The sequence below is a fragment of the Coturnix japonica genome, chromosome 20 (assembly GCF_001577835.2).
Source record: "Coturnix japonica isolate 7356 chromosome 20, Coturnix japonica 2.1, whole genome shotgun sequence".
Taxonomy (NCBI): Eukaryota; Metazoa; Chordata; class Aves; order Galliformes; family Phasianidae; genus Coturnix; species Coturnix japonica.
Window position 1 is genome coordinate 1,521,011 of NC_029535.1, and position 17,110 is coordinate 1,538,120.

Sequence of the window (17,110 nt, forward strand, 5' to 3'; positions counted from 1 at the left end):
CGTCGCGCGCAGGCGCAGAGCGGAGGAGCGGAGCGCTGATGCAAGAGGCGAGCGCGGCGGTGGCAGGCAACGGCCGGCAGTGTCCGTGAGCCCCCGCTCCTCAGCCGCTCCGCCGCTCCGTGCCCGGCCGCAGCCATGTCGGGCGACGAGGTGAGGCTCAACGCCGTCTCTCAGGGAAGGTCCGAGGGCTGCGCTGCTTTGCTGCTTTGCGGCCGGGGCCGCCGCCATGTGGGAGAGTGGGCCTGAGGCCTGCGGCGGCCACAGCGCGGCCTCCAGCCCGGGGTTGGGCCGGGGCTCGGCCTCCCGTGAGGTCCTCAGGGCCTGCCGGCACCATGCGGCCCCGCAGCTCCACGAGCCGTGCTCGTATCCCGCACAGCGGGGACGTGGGGCTGGGTTGGGGAGAACGAGACGGGCCGGCATCGCGTCCGCAGGGCGCCTCGTGCTCCTTTGGAGACAGCATTTCGCTTCGATATTCACCTCTTTTGGGGAGCTTTAATATCTCGTCTTTCATCCCTGACAGCTCAAGAGGTGCATCGTAGCGAGTGATAACACATAGCGAGTGATAACGTCCAAATGCAATGGTTTTTGCTTTTAGGGAAGCGGGTGCAGCTGTCTCCGAGAAAGTCTTTCCAGTGCTGTAGCTGGAGCCGTTGGTAACCTTGTTTCAGTCTCTCTCATGGGAAAAAGGAAAGCTTCCCACCTATGAGGCTGAGAGCACCCTGAGCACTGGAACAGGCTGCCCAGGGAGGTGGTGGAGTCTCCTTCTCTGGAGATATTCAAGACCCGACTGGACGCTGAGCTGTGTGATGTGATGTAGGGAGCCTGCTTTGGCAGGAGGGTTGGACTCAATGATCTCTAGAGGTCCCTTCCAACCCCTACAATTGTGTGATTCTGATGGAAGACATGGCTGGTGGGAGGCTTCGCTGACAGAATCCATGTGATGCAGCTGCTTTTGGTCGTTTGGTGTTGGTTAAAACATGTCTGTGGCTCATTTCTGAGCAAAGTATGGTCGCTCTAATCTTGGATACAGGCGACTCGCAACTTCTCTGACGTAATAAACAGCAAGTAGTGTAATTACAAGCTACTTTAATGGCAGCTAAGACTGGTTTTTCAGCTGCTGTGAATGAATATCCAACACTTCTATGTCTAATTGCGTGCTAATGTGAAGATGGTGCTCTGATTCCGGAAATGAGGACCATTACATCAGATGCTTTCCATCTTGAGTGCATTTGTTCTGATGCTAAGGTGAGATCAGGAATATCTAGTGTAGTTAAATTGCACCTCTGGTTTGCTTCATCTTGCAGACTGGCAGAATGAAAGTGGTAGTAGCTGGCTGAGCTGTCACTGTAGATCTTCTGGATAGTGTGTTTGAGAGCGAGTGCACCCATAACTTCTCTGTATCTGGCTGTCTGAAAGCCAAGTTGCCTGTTATCCGTAATCTTTTTAAGGTGATAGTTGTGTTTTGTTTCTTAAAGCTTCCAAGGAAGAAGATATGTGACTCTCAAAAGACAGATCTGTAGTGTAAGCGTTATAATCTTTGTCTGGTTTGTGTCGTAGAGTTCTCCCAAGTGTGGGCAATTTCACTGCACCACAGCTTGACATTTTCAGACCATTACAGCAGAGAAACTGCCTGATAGAACCAGCTCTTGTCTGGGTGCTGCCCAGGAGTGTGGCACAGCAGGGGCAGCACATGTGCTGCTTGTGAGGAGTAGAATTCTGAACCTGCAAGTGATGAGCAGTCTGTTAACCTCAAATTATCATATTAAACATCCTATTATGTGTCTAAAATCCTACTAGATGATAACTGAAAGGTTTTCTTTATGAAACTCCAAAGAAATAACACCGGAGGATGCTTTGTTTTGAGCAACTGGAAGGTTTAGGTGCTGATAAGTTGTAAATAACTTAGTATTCTGTCATAGAATAAGTGCAATGTAGGAATACCTGTACTTACTTGCACAGTGCAGCGTTAATCTGTGTTTGGTGGATATGGCTGTGTTTATTCAGACTGATGGAATGGAATTGTGACCTCTGGTAGAGTCCCCAGCAAATGCCACTGTTGCAGCAGTTTTGGGTGATGTGGGTTTCTGTCTTGGGAATAGGACTTGAAGCTTTAATTATATATATATATATATATTTTTTTTTTTTTTTCCTCATCTTTTACTCAGTTGATTTCAGTAAGCCGGGGTTTTGACTGTGTGGGCCTTTGAAATAGGGGGTGGAAATATGGAACTGTGTGTGTGAGAAAGAACTGTGGCCTACAGAAGAGAAAAATCCATATGGGCATTAGGCTCTGAGAGCTGAAACAGGATGGCAGTTTCTCATTTCTGTGTAGTAAAAGCAAAAGCTTTGGTGTATTTAGCCTGGTGGCTACAGTCTCTTCAGTATGCCTACAACTTATCCAGTACTTCTCGTGCTTAGATGTTATCATCATGCTTTCATTAATCAAATGTACTGAATAGAGAGGAAGTATGAAGAAATTCCTGATGTATCTAGTCCAGGAAAGCCAAACGTGGAGCAGCCTGGTTAGCACATTGGTTACTTCATATCATGTTTTTTTTGTAAGTCACATGTGACCCAAGAGTTCTGCTTAGTTCTTACGTAAGTTCTTGACAATCAAAAATAGTTCAGGCACGGATGTCCTTCTCAGGATGTCCAGCTCTTGTATTCAGTTTCCTCAGAGCAGTTAGCCTGGTGTGACCATGCTGAAGGGAGCAGGAGTTGGCTCTGCCTGCCTGGCTGGTTGAAAATGGTGTTAGCTTGCTAGTTCCCAAGGATGTACACCCTTGCCCATGCAGGCAGCTTTCCTGTGTCAGCAGCCTGAGAGGTTACAAGGGGAAGGCAGCAGTATGAGCAGTTAATGCACATTCTTTGAGTGCTCCGCCCTGTGGGAGCATGATTCATACACGTGCCCGAGAGGGAAGGCAGCTGATGGGACTTATTAGAAAGCCAGTGTAAGCATGCTGTGTACAACTAAAGGCACACTGCAGCAGTCTGAAAGCCTGAGGCTTCTGTGGACATTCACATGAGTGTTGTGTACTGCATCGCAGTCTTAGTTCAGAGCCTTTATGAAATATATCTTATACAGCCAATTGGCTGTATATCACAAGAGCATCACATGTAGGAGAATGAGAAGCATGAGGAAAAGATTGCTTTGTGGAAAGAGAACCTTTGGGGACGTAATGAACAAGAAGCAGGAGAATTTCTCATTTGAAATGGTTGTTATTCTGAGAGAGGGGTGTTTATGATCCTAAATTCTACCTAAATGAAGAAACATTTTTCAGCTGTTAGATAAAGAGACCCTTTCTCCAGTTCTTCTTCTGCTTGAGGTATTAAATATGTCTGTACATCTGTGTATGCACTGTGGTGTGAGAGAGGTGGCCAGACATGTAACAAACTGACCAATAACTACACTGTCAAACAGAAGTTATTTTAATTTAAGTAGCAGGAATCAATCCTGTGTTGGAAAACTGAAGAACTTGTGCTGATTGTCTGAGGTATCCAGATGATGAGTAGGTTCCAAATCGTTCTTGAGTTAGTGATTTCTTCAGAGTCCAACTAGCTGAAGCAAACTGCTTTGTTGGCTCAACAGCTCGGAGGTGAGACCTTTGCTTTTTCATAGCATTGAGTTGGCACAGGTCAGGCTGTAGCACCAGCTTCTTCTAGGGCTCTCCTTGGACCAAAGCATTCTTGTCAAGAGAGTTGTTGGTAAGTTTTGCCTTTTAATGAATCTGGAAATTACTATGTTCAGTGTGATGGGTGTTTTTAATCTTGTGTGTATGTAGTGCTGTATGGCATGACACTTGATTCACATGGCCTTACTTCAGTATTGGAGTTCATGATGAAATGGAGAAGTTTCTGATCTGAGAGGTTCACAGCTGTAATATATTTTCAATTGAACTGGTACGTAGGTAACAGGAAACTTGAGTAAATCTTACCTATGGTGGGGAAAAGCAACAGAAGTCGAAGCTGTTCTGTGGTATTCTAACCTTTTCTTTCCTCTTTTAAGTCCTCTTTTTAGTTATGCCTGGGAAGGAGATCAGTTATTCTCACGGAAGCTCAATGTTTGACTCAGTTAACTTGTATTACATTGTTGCAGGTACAGAAAAATTCCAGATTGAGATGGAAGCTGAAGGACAGTTCAGTTAACATAAGGAGCGTGGAGGGAAGCTTAAAGATTTTAGAAATGCTAAATGCCAGGTGATAATTATGTTGCTAATGAACTCTTGACTTTTATAGATGATTTTCGATCCTACTATGAGCAAGAAGAAGAAGAGGAAGAAGAAGCCGTTTATGTTGGATGAGGAAGGAGCAGATACACAAACAGAAGAGACTCAGCAGTCAGAAACAAAAGAAGTTGAGCCAGAGCCAACAGAAGACAAAGATGTTGAAGCAGATGAAGAAGACAGCAGGAAGAAAGGTAAAATGAATCCGTGTAGATAAGCTCTGAAGGGTCCGTCTGTATTTTGAGACTAGAAATCCCATTTCAAGAGCATGGTATCATAATGAACAATGCCGAGGCTCTAGTTCAGGACCTTGTGAATAATAACAATAATCTCTTGCTTATTTGACGGACCTAATTTACTTCTCCTCCTAAAATCGTGTCCACAATCATACAGCTTATGTTAATTCTGCTTTCCTGACTTAAATAGAACCATTGTGTGAGACAATGAAAAGAGAAGCCCTAAAGCAGTTGTGATAATGTTTTATATCTTTATGCAGTTGTTGCAATATTTTCCCAATTAAGCTGTAATGTGAATAATAGAGATATGGTTAAAAGGATTTCTAATTTTTGGGCAGCTGTGAATGCTACAGCAAGAGTGTTACTCATAATCTTTTTTGGAAGTAAGCTTATGTATGTTTATATGACTTCGCCTTTTGAGTTGAGGCCAATGCCATTTCAAGATGACCTGAGTAAAGGAATGCTATTAGCTGAAATCCATTTTTATTTTTCCTTGCTAAGATTGGCTCCAACTGTCAATCTAAGAAGCTGTATTTTCCTCCTGCAGTTTTCTTTTAGCTTTTCAGTGTTTCCAATATAGTTACAGAAGTAACTAGTAACTAGTTTCTCTTGCATAACAGAAAGAAAGATTCAACACTTGAAAATAAGAAAATGCAGTTATAAGGTACAGAAACTGTAAAACAGCTCCTGTAGTATCTAGGGATAGATGAGAGTGAGCTCTCCTAAAACATGAAGGATATCTGTAGGGGGCGACAGGTCACTCTTTGTCTTGCTGTAGTGTTTTGAAGACTTTGGATGCAAATTGGAAACTGTAGCATCTGAAGTGTTGCTGTGGTTGTTAACCTTTGCCAATCATTTGTTGTTAGATGCAACAGATGACTTGGATGATTTGAACTTCTTCAATCAAAAGAAAAAGAAGAAGAAGCCAAAGAAAATATTTGATATAGATGAAGCAGAAGAAGGTGTAAAGGTTTGTTTTCACAACCAGGCCATCTTGTCTAATTGCTAGAAACTTTGCTTTCATTTTCTGGGGATTGTCTGTAGAGGAGCTATTTCCAATCTGACATTTTGTCTTGGTGTAGACAGTAGGGAGTTTCACTGTATCCTTCATGTATGGTAGCTCTGCTGATTATGTTTGTGCACAAAGAAGTCTTATCTGGGAATGAGAAAGTCAAACAGATATTTGCAGTAAGCCAGTAATCCTGTGACTTGCAGGAAGGGTTGATTATCACCAAGGTTAGCTTCCTTTTGAGGTAAGAGAAGAAGATAGATGATGTCAGAGGCAATGCACAGGACAGCCCTCTAAAAGACACCGTTCAAATAAAGGGTATTTATCTGCTATGAAGTCTGTTTTTACTCTCGTGTTTTCTTTAGAAGTGATTGGCTGCTGTTCTGTGTTCCAGAAATTGTGCAAGATATTTTTACTCTTCTCAAGTTTTATTCCAGGCCGTAATTTAGTATCGCATGTCAGTGTAACTGGGAAGCTCAGAGAGCAAAAGGGCAGATAAATGTTATGTTACTTTGGATTTTGCCTTCTGAGGAGGAAAAGCCCCTCTGCTCTGACCCAGACAGTCCAAATGCTTGCTGTGTGTGTTCTCTGTAAGCGCAGAAACATACCTGCATCCAATAAAGGATTGTAATAACAAATCTAGGAAAGAAACGTGATAAATTAGATTGGCTGCAGGTAGCACAGCTTTGCTTTACATTTGTGTCTATGGCACTTCAGGAGTTCTGTTCCCCTGCACCCTAATGTGGCTGCTGCCTTTAGTGAAGTACAGTGGTACCTTGTTTCTGACCAGCCAGCGTTAACTAGCAGTTTCTTGTGGGCATTGATTGCCTGATAGGAAACAGTATATTCCAAAGGGAGTAGCATAGACTAGATACAATTTCAGTACAAAACTGGTGTGTGTTAGCTGCATGTTCCTCATTGGAGGTCAGCTTGACATTTAAAAGATCTGCCTGTTTCATGTGTTTTAGTGCAAGGCTCTCCTTAACAGACCTTAGTTTCTGTTCTGTTCAGTTGTGTTTCAGGATTGTGGTAGATAATGCTAATACTTATACTGGTAGCACACTGTACTAGATAAATCTTCACTGCACAGCATTAAAAGTCATGTTTAATACTGGATACTACAGTCTTAATTTTGTTTTTTGTGTGTAGGAATTAAAAATTGAGGGAGATGTGCCAGAGGTGGTAGAACCTGAAGATGACCTTGACATTATGCTGGGCAATAAGAAGAAGAAGAAAAAGTTCGTGAAGTTTCCAGATGAAGATGAAGTATTGGAAAAGGATGAAGGTAAAAGTATAATGTGGTTAGGGCGCTGATGAAACTGGAAGGGCTGTTTTGTAGATGAATAACTTGTTTGGGTATCTTTTAGTCTAAGAATCCATTTTGTTACTCTTACCACTATCATGATGATCAGAAAAATGTTCCATAGAGGGAGCCTAAGTTCACAGGAAGTGCTGATACCCCTTCTAACGAGATGAACAGAGATTTCGCATCTCAGGGAAATCTTCTGTTGATGTGCCTTTGAGAAATGGTGTGCACTCAAGGTTAAATAACTATTTTTTCTTCCCATACATTTTTCTTTACAGCTTTTGAGGATGAAGATAGCAAAAAAGATGATGGAATTTCTTTTAGCCTTCAGTCAGGACCTGCGTGGGCAGGCTCAGAAAGGGACTACACATATGATGAGGTAATGTTAAAAGGCTTTCAAAGTAATATTTTTCATGGTAATATGCTACATCAGAGCAGAGCCTTATATTCATATGCCCTCTTTCCAACTTAAAGGCTTATACACAGAAGCATGTGAACAGAAAAGTTACATCTTTTGTCACAGTTAACTTTCATATGGGGCAGTGTTAGTGATATTTAAAATGACTTTTACAGGCAGGCTGGGGTACCTGGAGGTTGTAAAGTAAACTCTGTGAAAGCATCTTTCAGTCTTTGCTTTTATCAGAATATTTTTGAAGTGTGTTCATAAGCTTTCAGGGAAGTGCTAATGGGTGAATTTGGTCTAATGCCCATTGTTAATGCTATCTCAGGTTTTTAGGAACAGTGTACTGCAACATGAATATCTTGTGTATCCTCAATGATGGCTTGGTTTTGCAGTTGCTCAATAGAGTATTTAACATCATGCGGGAAAAAAACCCAGATATGGTAGCTGGAGAAAAGAGGAAATTTGTCATGAAGCCTCCACAGGTGGTGAGAGTAGGGACCAAGAAAACGTCTTTTGTCAACTTTACAGACATCTGCAAATTGTAAGTGTGACTCTTAACATTTGTCAAGAATAGTAGAATTTTCTGTGCCGTTAGCTGTTCAATATGTGCTTTTTGACAACAGACTGACAGACCAAAGTGAAAGTTATTTTGACATGCTGTTCATTTCCTCTGTTTTTCTCGGTACAGTATTTATGAAGGCGATATAATTTCTTACCTAGGTTACCAGTATGATAGGCTTGCTTCATGGATCTTGGGGACTGAAGCAAAACCTATTGCTCTGTTGGGCTTATTCACTTGTTCCAAGTCTGTAGTTGGGTCTCCAACTACAGACTCTAGTGGTGTTTATACATTAGGCTTTAGCTACAGGGGCAGGGATGGATATTCCTTCTAATTTTGAGATAAATTGCAAGTACTGTTCTCTTGGTAAATGCCACAGAGTTTAGTATTGTATTCCCTCTGTTTCTCTGTCCTAATTACTTCTATTCATTGTGGGCACTTCTAGAAGCGCACATCTGATTTGTTTTGTAAGTGTCCAGGAAGCAGTCCAGGCAGTCATACTCAGTATGATATACTACAGTATGCAGGATGATATACTGCATACTAGACATACACAGGATGATGTACCACAGTAAAATTTCAGGGGTTGCTAGCAATGCTTTTTGCAGGGCACTAACAGTAGCAAGGGGTTAAAAGTAGAAAATCTGAGCTATAAAAAACTTGCTTTCAATTTAATTTCAGTAATTACTCTCTAATTTTGGTTTGTGTGTGTGTGGGCTGCTCAGCTTTCCTGTGTCCTCTGTTCATTGACTGCCTCTGCTGTTTGATGCAGACCCTCTGCCCCTGCCCTTTAAAATTTGTTAATTTAAGATCATTTTAGCCTGCCATTTCTGTATAGATATCAAATTTCTCTGGGGGATAGAGGTTAAAGATATCCTTACTTTTATTTTTAGATTACATCGTCAGCCAAAACACCTCCTGGCATTTTTGTTGGCAGAATTGGGTACAAGGTAAGGCTATGGGCTGTACACAAAGTGTATGCAGGAAGCAATGGCAGTGTAGCTGTCATTGCTCCAACATAAGATTCGCCATTTTAGATCTGTTTATGTGTGCTTGAACATCAGGCTCTCCTTTCCTACACCCATATGCTGTGCTGGGTGTTTGAAGGGAGAGCAGCTCATGGAAGAGGTACTAAGACAAGCTCTCAGTCCTGGGGAACAGCTGGGATAACACTTTGGATTTGTTAACCAGGACTTCTCTCAAAAAATGATCTGATCACAGAGCTGATTCACTCAGTTGGACAGGATGACTCTTCAGCTCATTATTACCATAAGGCATATAATTGCTGAGGAAGAGAGAATATCTGCTCATCTGATAGAAGTTTTGAGGGCCTGTAGCTAGTTACTCTGTCTAATGCCACATGTACAATTCTGCTGTCTTAGCATAAAAAATGCTTGTGCTTTTGAAGGCCTTTTATATCAAAGATCTCATGCTGTGATAATGTACTTTCTGGTTGTTTATTCTTTTCTGTCTTGTAGATTAAAATGCTGTGATGTAGACATACAGAATCAAACCATCTAATTACAGTGTGGATATAACAAAGTCTCACTTAAGTTTTGAATGACTTGAAACAAAAGCTTGAAAACTGTAGTCTGAAAATGTGTTCAGTTTATTGTGGCTAGAAGAGGTCCTTAGTAAGTAGAATAGTAGAGTCATATTCCTGACTTCATATACTTACTTTTCTTGTTGACATTTGGTGTCTTTTGTCAATCAATTACTTCATATTCCTTTTTCTCTTAAACTAGTGGCTCAATAGATGGTAACAACCAGCTTGTAATCAAAGGAAGATTCCAGCAAAAACAGATAGAAAATGTCTTGAGAAGATATATCAGTAAGTATAACTTCCTTTTCCCCCTACAGATTAGGTGAGAGGCTTGCAGATTATTTACAGCCAAAAAATGCTGTTTTAGGCAGTGCTGTACCTTTACAAGGTTTGCTGACCTCTGGGAATGTATTTTCAACACATAAAGTTATGGGAAGCCAGAGGGAAGCTTTAACTGGAAATCATTTTTAAAGCACTGGTGCCAGTGCACAGTGTACCAGATGAAACCCTCTCTTTGTTAACTTGGGAGCTGGGAGGAATTTTTTGGTTAACTCAATCTCTGTGATTTTCACTGTAAGCTGCTTCTAATTCAGTAGATCAATTTAAACAGCCTTTGAAAACAACTGTTAAACTAAAGATGAAGAACTGGTGGAGTGTGTCTGTTTGTTTGTTTCCTGCTGGTTGGTTATACGTTATCTTTTAACTACAAATTAATTCCTTTCCTGCAGAGGAGTATGTCACCTGTCATACGTGTCGGTCACCAGACACAATTCTACAGAAGGACACCAGGTTATATTTCTTGCAGTGTGAGACTTGCCACTCTCGCTGCTCCGTTGCCAGCATCAAAACTGGTTTCCAGGCTGTCACAGGCAAGAGAGCACAGCTCCGTGCCAAAGCTAACTAGTTTGCTAATCAACACTGGATTTTGCAAAGTGTTCTGGGGAGATATGACTGGACAGGTTTACAATCGGAGTGGATTTACTTACCATTGTATTAAAACAAGATTGTAAAAACTACAAGAAATTTGGCTTTTGATTGATTGGTCTGTGAAATCCTTGCAAGTTGCAGATCCTCAAGCTGTTCACATACATTTGCTCATTGAATATATTTTACCAACTGTAAGGAGCGTGATGGGAAAAGAGAGGTGCTTTTTAATCCATTTGGACTTCTGTAAAACACGAGATAAATTAAAGATACTGTAACAGTGAGCGTCTTTGATTTGGGTTTTTCCTTTAGTTTCTGCTTTAAACAGTTCCTGGGAATGGTTGGTGTTCTGTTCTGCAGATCATGTCACTGAACGGTGCCCGAGACTTAGACTGAAGTTTAGGATTATTTCAGTTTTATGTAATCAGTTGATCTTTAGGTAGGCTGTCATTAAGCAGAGAGATCTGTCACCCAACAGAGGTGATGTCCCAACATAAGAACTGGTTGTGCTTTTATAGCCGCTTTAGAATGGCAACATATTGGTCCCAGGCAGTGACATCAGGACAGTTGATACTGCTTTATTAGGCAGACTTTAGCTTGAGCTAGTTCAGACACCGTATTGACGCTGTCTTAACACAGAATCGATAAGCTATTATAAGCTTTCATAGTATCATAGTACTAAATTTTGCAGTTTCTTAATAGAGAAATGTTTATATTAAGTCCTGCACTCTTCATCACTTTAAATAAAAAAGTTAAGTGCAGCAAAAGTAAAAAAGTAGGTGACATCGTTATATGATGGCTGCAGCACACTTGGATAAACCTTGAGTTTACGGAATGTGCTGCCAGTTCCAAACAAACAGCGTCACCTCTAGGTTATAACACATGTACTTCTCTCCACTGGCAGCCAGTATCGTTGGGGGGATGCACACAGTGCTGCCCTAACTTGTTTTTTTCTAGTGCTGCAGAAAGTTTCTTACAGTCGCCAAGTACAAAGATGCAAATGGTGGGTGAGCCCTTTGTGAGTACTGTACTGGGGGGGGTGGGGAATTAATAGAAGCTGTTTTCATTTAACCCATCTATAAAATGGTGCAGAGTCAGTTTGAGGTGAAGTAGCTCAGGACTATTGCCTCGCATCCCTGCAGCTTAGCAGAGTTGCTTCCTCCTTAAGGAAAACTGTGGTGATTGTGAACACGAAATATCAGAAACTGAAGGGTTTCTACTAAGTTTTAATCTTTGTACGTCTCTTAATGCACGGCACAATTTTGCTGGGAAGTCACTTACTTGCTATCTGAAAACTTGACAGCACTGTAAGGCAAGATCTTTATAGTTGGTTTCTTAAAAGCATTATGAATTCCAAGTGAGCTATAACAAATGTTGGATGTATCTTTAAGTGAATAAAGCCAGGATCAGTGCCTCTTGTAACATTCTTGTTGTATTGTCTTTTTCTCTAGCAAACAGGCATTCTCCTGTTGGCAGTCAAACTGGAGAAGTGCTGGTTGCCGCCTTCTTCTGGCAACCTCCTAAAATAACTACAAACGTGATTCACTGCTTTTTGCATGTGTGCTGACTCAGATAATTTTACTGTCCTTGAAAATGAATCATCTGTCTGAAAAATGCTGTAGGGCCTGAAGCTTAGGCTGTTTTAGTGGGTTAAATACGGAGTTGGATCAAAAAGTTCATGTTAATATTGAAATAAATCAGACCCATCATATGTGAGGTCTGATGAGTACAGACACTGTATTCTGTGTCTCTCTACATGAAAACTCAGAAGCGTTGGTGTTGATGAGTAATGGAGTGTAAAACATCTCAATGTAGACTTTGCTGGCACAGAAGTCTGCTGTGTCCAGGAGCCGATGCTTTATTGAAAGCAAACAAAAGAACCCCTACCTTTTTCCCAGCGTACCTTCAAAAAACGGGTATAATCCACTGTGTGTGCTTTGTGGCTATTGCTGCTTGCCAGGCTGATGTGTTTGAAGTACAGTCCTATGTTCAGAGGGGAAAAAAATAAAGGATTTTGTTGTGATGCTGGATGTAGGTAAGCAGCTCAGAAATGGATTTCTTAACAGAGCAATGTGATAGCATTGTTTGCTATGGGCCTGTGTGCAGGCATGGGTAACTGGGAGGCAAACAGTTCCACTTCTTTGTGCTTTCCTTGGTGAGATGCAACTTGACTGTATGGTGCTGGTGGAGATGTGGGAGCTGGATTTCATTTGGCACTGAAGGGAATCCCTGCTTGAGTGGGCTGGGTAAGAGCTGAGGAGCTCAGAGCACAGTGATGCAGTTGTGTTGCTCTTCTCCATGTCTTCTGTATCTGAGAGTTTTCATGCTTTCACAGAATCACAGAATGACCCGAGTTGGAAGGGACCTCAAGGATCATGAAGCTCCAACCCCCCTGCTGCATGCAGGGCCACCAACCTCCACATTTAATACTAGGCTTGTGGCTGTGTGTATCACTCAACCTGGAGCTCTGTGCTGTACCTGCTGGGCACTGAGTTTCAGTGTGACATCCTGAGGGTCTTCTATGCTGGGGGAACACATCTGCTAGAGGTAACCCAGACCTGGTTGGCCACCAGGTGAGTGCTATGAAGAGCAGTTGCAAAGGCAGCACACAGTACTTGTGTCCCTGGTGCAGATGGGTGGGCGCGCATTGTTCTGCCCTGCTGGAATCCCTCCTCAAATGAGCTATTAAGGTTTTCTGCAGATGAGAAAATTCCCAGTGGATCACTGCTTGGGTTCATTTAGGACCAGATTTCTCAAAGCTGTTCGTAGTGCAGCCCTGAGTGTCACCATCTGCAGCAGGCAGCTGTTTTTCAGAAGAATATCCCATGCAGCAAGAGGGTTTGACAGGAGGATCTGGAGCGAATTAGAGGAGCTGAACACATCTTCTGTCCTTGCTTTTGCTGGTGGGGCTCTGAAGCGTTTCACTTCTGGTGTTGTTCTTGTGGTATTGGCATTGCTCATCTCCTGTGTGCTTTGAGTTGCTGCCCACTGGGGCTCAGTCCTTGTGGGTCTCTGAGCACCCAAACCACGTTGATGGGCTCTGCACTCCCTTACTCCTGCTGCTCGCCTCCTTCCTGATCTAATCTTTCACATCAGTTCTTAAAGCAGTTATTCCAACATTACATTAGATGGTGATGTGCAAACAAGCTCCTGATTGCTTATGCTCCCAGCCTGTGAATTCACTCTTGTGGTCCTGAAATCTCCCAGGACTCAGTCCTGGTGCTCATGGTGGAATCTGCCTCCCTTGGCCCCCAGGAGCTGCTCACACTGAGCTCAGAGTAGGACGCTCTGCACTGTAGGGCTGCTGCCAGTGTCCCCATCCCACTACCATCGCCAACCAAGAGCCATCGGAGCTTTCCCTGACTGCCAGCAGTGTGGATCCTCTGTGAGTGGGGTGAGTTGGGCTGTATTGGCTGAGGAGGAACCAGCAGCCCCCAAAAACATTGGGGTTGCCTCTAAGGATGCTTCAGTTGGAGGGACAGTAGCAGGGAAGGAGCACTGTGATGTGGAGCAAACCCAAGAAGAGACTTCAGAGGAGCCATTGCTTTCCTACATTAGCCCCTGGGCTCTTCCAGGCAGACCCTGAAGACCAGCAGATACTTTCTAAGCACACCCCTTGTTTTTACAGTTCCTTGAATATTTCCAGGTTGTTAATCAAGGTTCTGCTTTGCTTCTTGACATCTGATCCATGGTTGGGCAATGCTTTCCTGGAGGATAATGGCTGGTACCCACTGGGAACCATTAGAGGTACGTAACCACATCTCTTAATGTTTCCACAACTTTATTAAGAGTGTGAGAAAGTATGGAATTCTCCCACAGATAATTCACTGTTCTGAAAGAGCGGAGCACCAAAAAGCCTTGCACATTGTCTTTTCCCATTCAGACCAGCACGTTTAAGCCCAAAGCTTAAACCTTACATGTTTCACAGTTTCAGAGGTGCAGGCATCACAGTAGGGGACGGGAACCTCTGGGTTTGTCTCCAGCAAAGACAATGTTGCTGTCACCATGATGGCAAATGGAGCAGCAAATGAGAGAAGGCAAGTGATGTCCACAGGTCTCAGTAGCGCAGTCTTGCCTTTGTGGGTGATGGGGAAAAGCTTCAACAACTTCCAGTTCAGAAGATGGGAACTGGATGTACACTTATTCCAGCTGTCACTCTACAGTGGTGGCTTCTCCTCAGAGAGTGAATTAAATGCTCCCCTTGGGGAAATGCCCAACCCCTGTCTTGGCACATCCCAGCAGGGCAGCATCAAGTGACAGGGACTGACTCCATGGGGACATCATGATGGGGACATCATGGGAAAGCTGTTCCCACGTGGCTGGGTGTGCACAGGGTGGGACAACTTCACAGCCATTCAAGAACTAACAAGATGCGACGGAAGGACCACGATTCCACCACAGCAAAGCCAGAAATAGGGTTCTACTCTTCCCTGCATTCTCTTCCCGTGTGACAGCAGAGTGTTTCAGAGGTGGTTCAGGAGCTGAGCTGTGACCTAAGCATGCAGCCCCCACCCCACATTTGTGGGTGTGTGTGCATGGAAAAGTGGGAGGGGAGGGGAGGGTTGGGGACAGGAGTGGTGTGCAGGAAGAAGTGAAGCTCTACTCTTGATAACGATACTCCACAGCAAACCTGCAGGGTGCTTCTCAGCTGCCTTATGACCTGAAGGGTGAATGGACTGTTCCCTTTCCCAGCCCCACTGCTCTGTCTTTCCCTCTTTGTGAGTAGATCTTCTGCACAGTCCCATACAGAACTCACTTTGTGAGGGCATAAGCAATGATAGCTGCCATGCAGGGGCCTGCATAAGAGTTCCCAAAGTCCCTCATCCTCTGCAAGAATTTACCAGAATCAGAGCAGCTGTGTGCCAAGAGACCATGGCCACACTCTAATGGCCTAAAACCAGCTGCTGCATCGAGCTGGAGCAGTGCATGGGGTTTGGGGTGGGCATGGAGTGCTCTCAGAGCTCACCCTGAGCAAAGGAAACCCAATCCTGCTGGCAGAGCTGAAGCTCAGGGAGAAAAAGATTTGCTCACATGAAATACAGCAGAAAAACGTGTGTGTCTGTGCAGGGCAGAGCAGACAACAAAAGCAAATTAGATTTCTTTAGATTTCTTTCTTTTATTATACAGGATCATATGTACAAGGTCACCTTTCTCCCAGACAGCAGCATCACAGCCAGTTCATAGCAAAAAAACCGCAGCTCATCTCTCAAAGCCTAAGAAGAAACAGCTCTACAACGGCTCAGTACAACACAATGGATAAAATTGTACAGGAACCGGAACAAGGTGGGGGAAAGCACGGTTATCCCTTCATTCCCTCGTGACTTCTTCAGGACTAAGAAATGCAAATAAAACGTTGTGCTTCAAGAGCCATGCTTGCTCCAGGATGGTCCTCCGGGCAGGGGGAAGTGATGCCCCCACGACCTGTTTTCCCCTCCACCCTTCAGAGAGATATGCTGTAGAAGAGGTGTGGCTTTGAGCGCTGGAGCAGAAAGCAGGAGTCCCCTTACAGAGCACCCTGTGCAGTCCGGGGGGTGCATGTGGGCTGTTGGGCTGAGGAGAAGGTGTGGACAGCATTCTGGATTCAAAGCACTGGTTGTGTGTGTGTGTGTGTGTGTGTGTGTGTGTGTTCTGCAGGGGGAGTGGGAAACAGAGGGGAGATGAGCAGGACACGATGATCTGAATAAAGTGCTGCGTGAGTCTCAGCCCCATCTGCCTCTGAACCCAGAAAAACTGCATAAGCACACGGAAGAGGAAGGAACAAGATGAGAAAGGCTGAGAGACTTATGGGCGTTGTGATGAGAAAGGGCTGCTGCAGCCTCCTATTCGCAGGCCGTGGCATGGGTCAAAAGCAGGAGAAGGAGGTACTTGCACACCCACACTGTGCTGGGGGTCACTGTCATTGGCCTCACCACACTCAGGAGCGTCGCTGCACCGCAGAGCCATCAGATGATGGAGCACAACTGTGGTGGTCAGGGGCTGCACAGCGCTGTCCTGGTGCCCCAGAGACCCAGGGGAGTTGGCTGAGGAGCAGACGTGAGCAGCAGGGCAGGGGCTGATTGCTCTGGCTGGAGATGGGTCACAGCCCTTCCAGGCAGCTGCTGCTCCAGAAGGGTTGTATCCACCTGCTTGATGCACGCTTGCACCCCTTCTCTGCCGTACAGCTGAAGATGACACATGCCTTGTTTCTCCTGCTTGGGATCCCTTGCTTTCCTGCAGGCAGCATCTCCTGGCCTTCTCCTCTCTTCGAGCAGCTGCAAAGAGCACAGCACATGCACAGCCACCAGCTCCTGTTTGCCTGGAAGCAGCCACGTACCTGTGGCTACAGCAGGAGGTGACGGCTCTGGCAGGAGAGCTCACCCCGCACCCTGTTCCTTAAAGTGACCTTGAGTGTGAGAACACAAATTGTCCAAACTGAGACAGTACTTTTCCCCCAGTTACCAAATGCTCTGGCTCTCACAAGTCTTTATTGAGTTGGGCTTAGTTGTCCTTCCTCTCCTGCCAACAGCCCCTGTACCATCTCTGACTCACTGGGTCCATACCCAGCCTGGGGTGATAATGGATCACGCAGGGTTTGGCTGCTGCCTGTGCTCACTGCAGAGCTCTGAATCCATAGCGCGGGGTCGTGGGGATCTGCTGGGATGAGTTTTCTTTGTCTTTGCTTTACAGATGGGTGGAAGATGTTGGGCCACGTTTCTCCTTTTGAATGCCAGGTAGAGGTGACAGCAGCACTTCAATTTAGCTTGTCTTGCTCAACGTGCCAGGACAGGGTTTAGCCTCGTGCTTTCCTCACACCATCATTCACTGCTGTTCTAAATGGGCTGCAAGGAGAGACAAGGAACAGGGGATAAAAGGGTACATTGTTTTCCTGCAACCTCACAGATGCAGTGTGTCATGTAGGAAAGGAAAT

The 17,110-nt window shown here is 44.4% G+C and overlaps 2 protein-coding genes across 5 annotated transcripts in view; one reads left to right on the forward strand and one right to left on the reverse strand.

Moving 5' to 3' along the window:
- Nucleotides 1-3: 3 nt before the first annotated feature.
- On the forward strand, nt 4-11,625 carry EIF2S2 (eukaryotic translation initiation factor 2 subunit beta). The gene is made up of 9 exons (XM_015881352.2): nt 4-150; nt 4,237-4,417; nt 5,326-5,429; nt 6,618-6,753; nt 7,053-7,153; nt 7,570-7,718; nt 8,630-8,686; nt 9,482-9,567; nt 10,008-11,625. The coding sequence occupies exons 1-9, from the start codon at nt 136-138 to the stop codon at nt 10,181-10,183; spliced, it is 1,005 nt and encodes a 334-aa protein (XP_015736838.1). The 5' UTR covers nt 4-135; the 3' UTR covers nt 10,184-11,625.
- A 3,669-nt stretch (nt 11,626-15,294) lies between these two features.
- Nucleotides 15,295-17,110, reverse strand: part of RALY (RALY heterogeneous nuclear ribonucleoprotein) — a 93,771-nt gene continuing 91,955 nt past the window's right edge. For all 4 annotated transcript variants that reach the window (XM_015881353.2, XM_015881356.2, XM_015881354.2 and 1 more), the window contains one exon: nt 15,295-17,021. The gene's annotated coding sequence lies outside the window, so the exon portion shown is untranslated. The remainder of the gene's footprint in view (nt 17,022-17,110) is intronic.

Bases quoted from the DNA above. Each gene is read 5' to 3' on its own strand.
- EIF2S2 (XM_015881352.2), top strand. The intron at 6,754-7,052 runs GTAAAAGTATAA...TTTTCTTTACAG, and splicing joins AGTATTGGAAAAGGATGAAG to CTTTTGAGGATGAAGATAGC. The intron at 7,154-7,569 runs GTAATGTTAAAA...TTGGTTTTGCAG, and splicing joins GGGACTACACATATGATGAG to TTGCTCAATAGAGTATTTAA.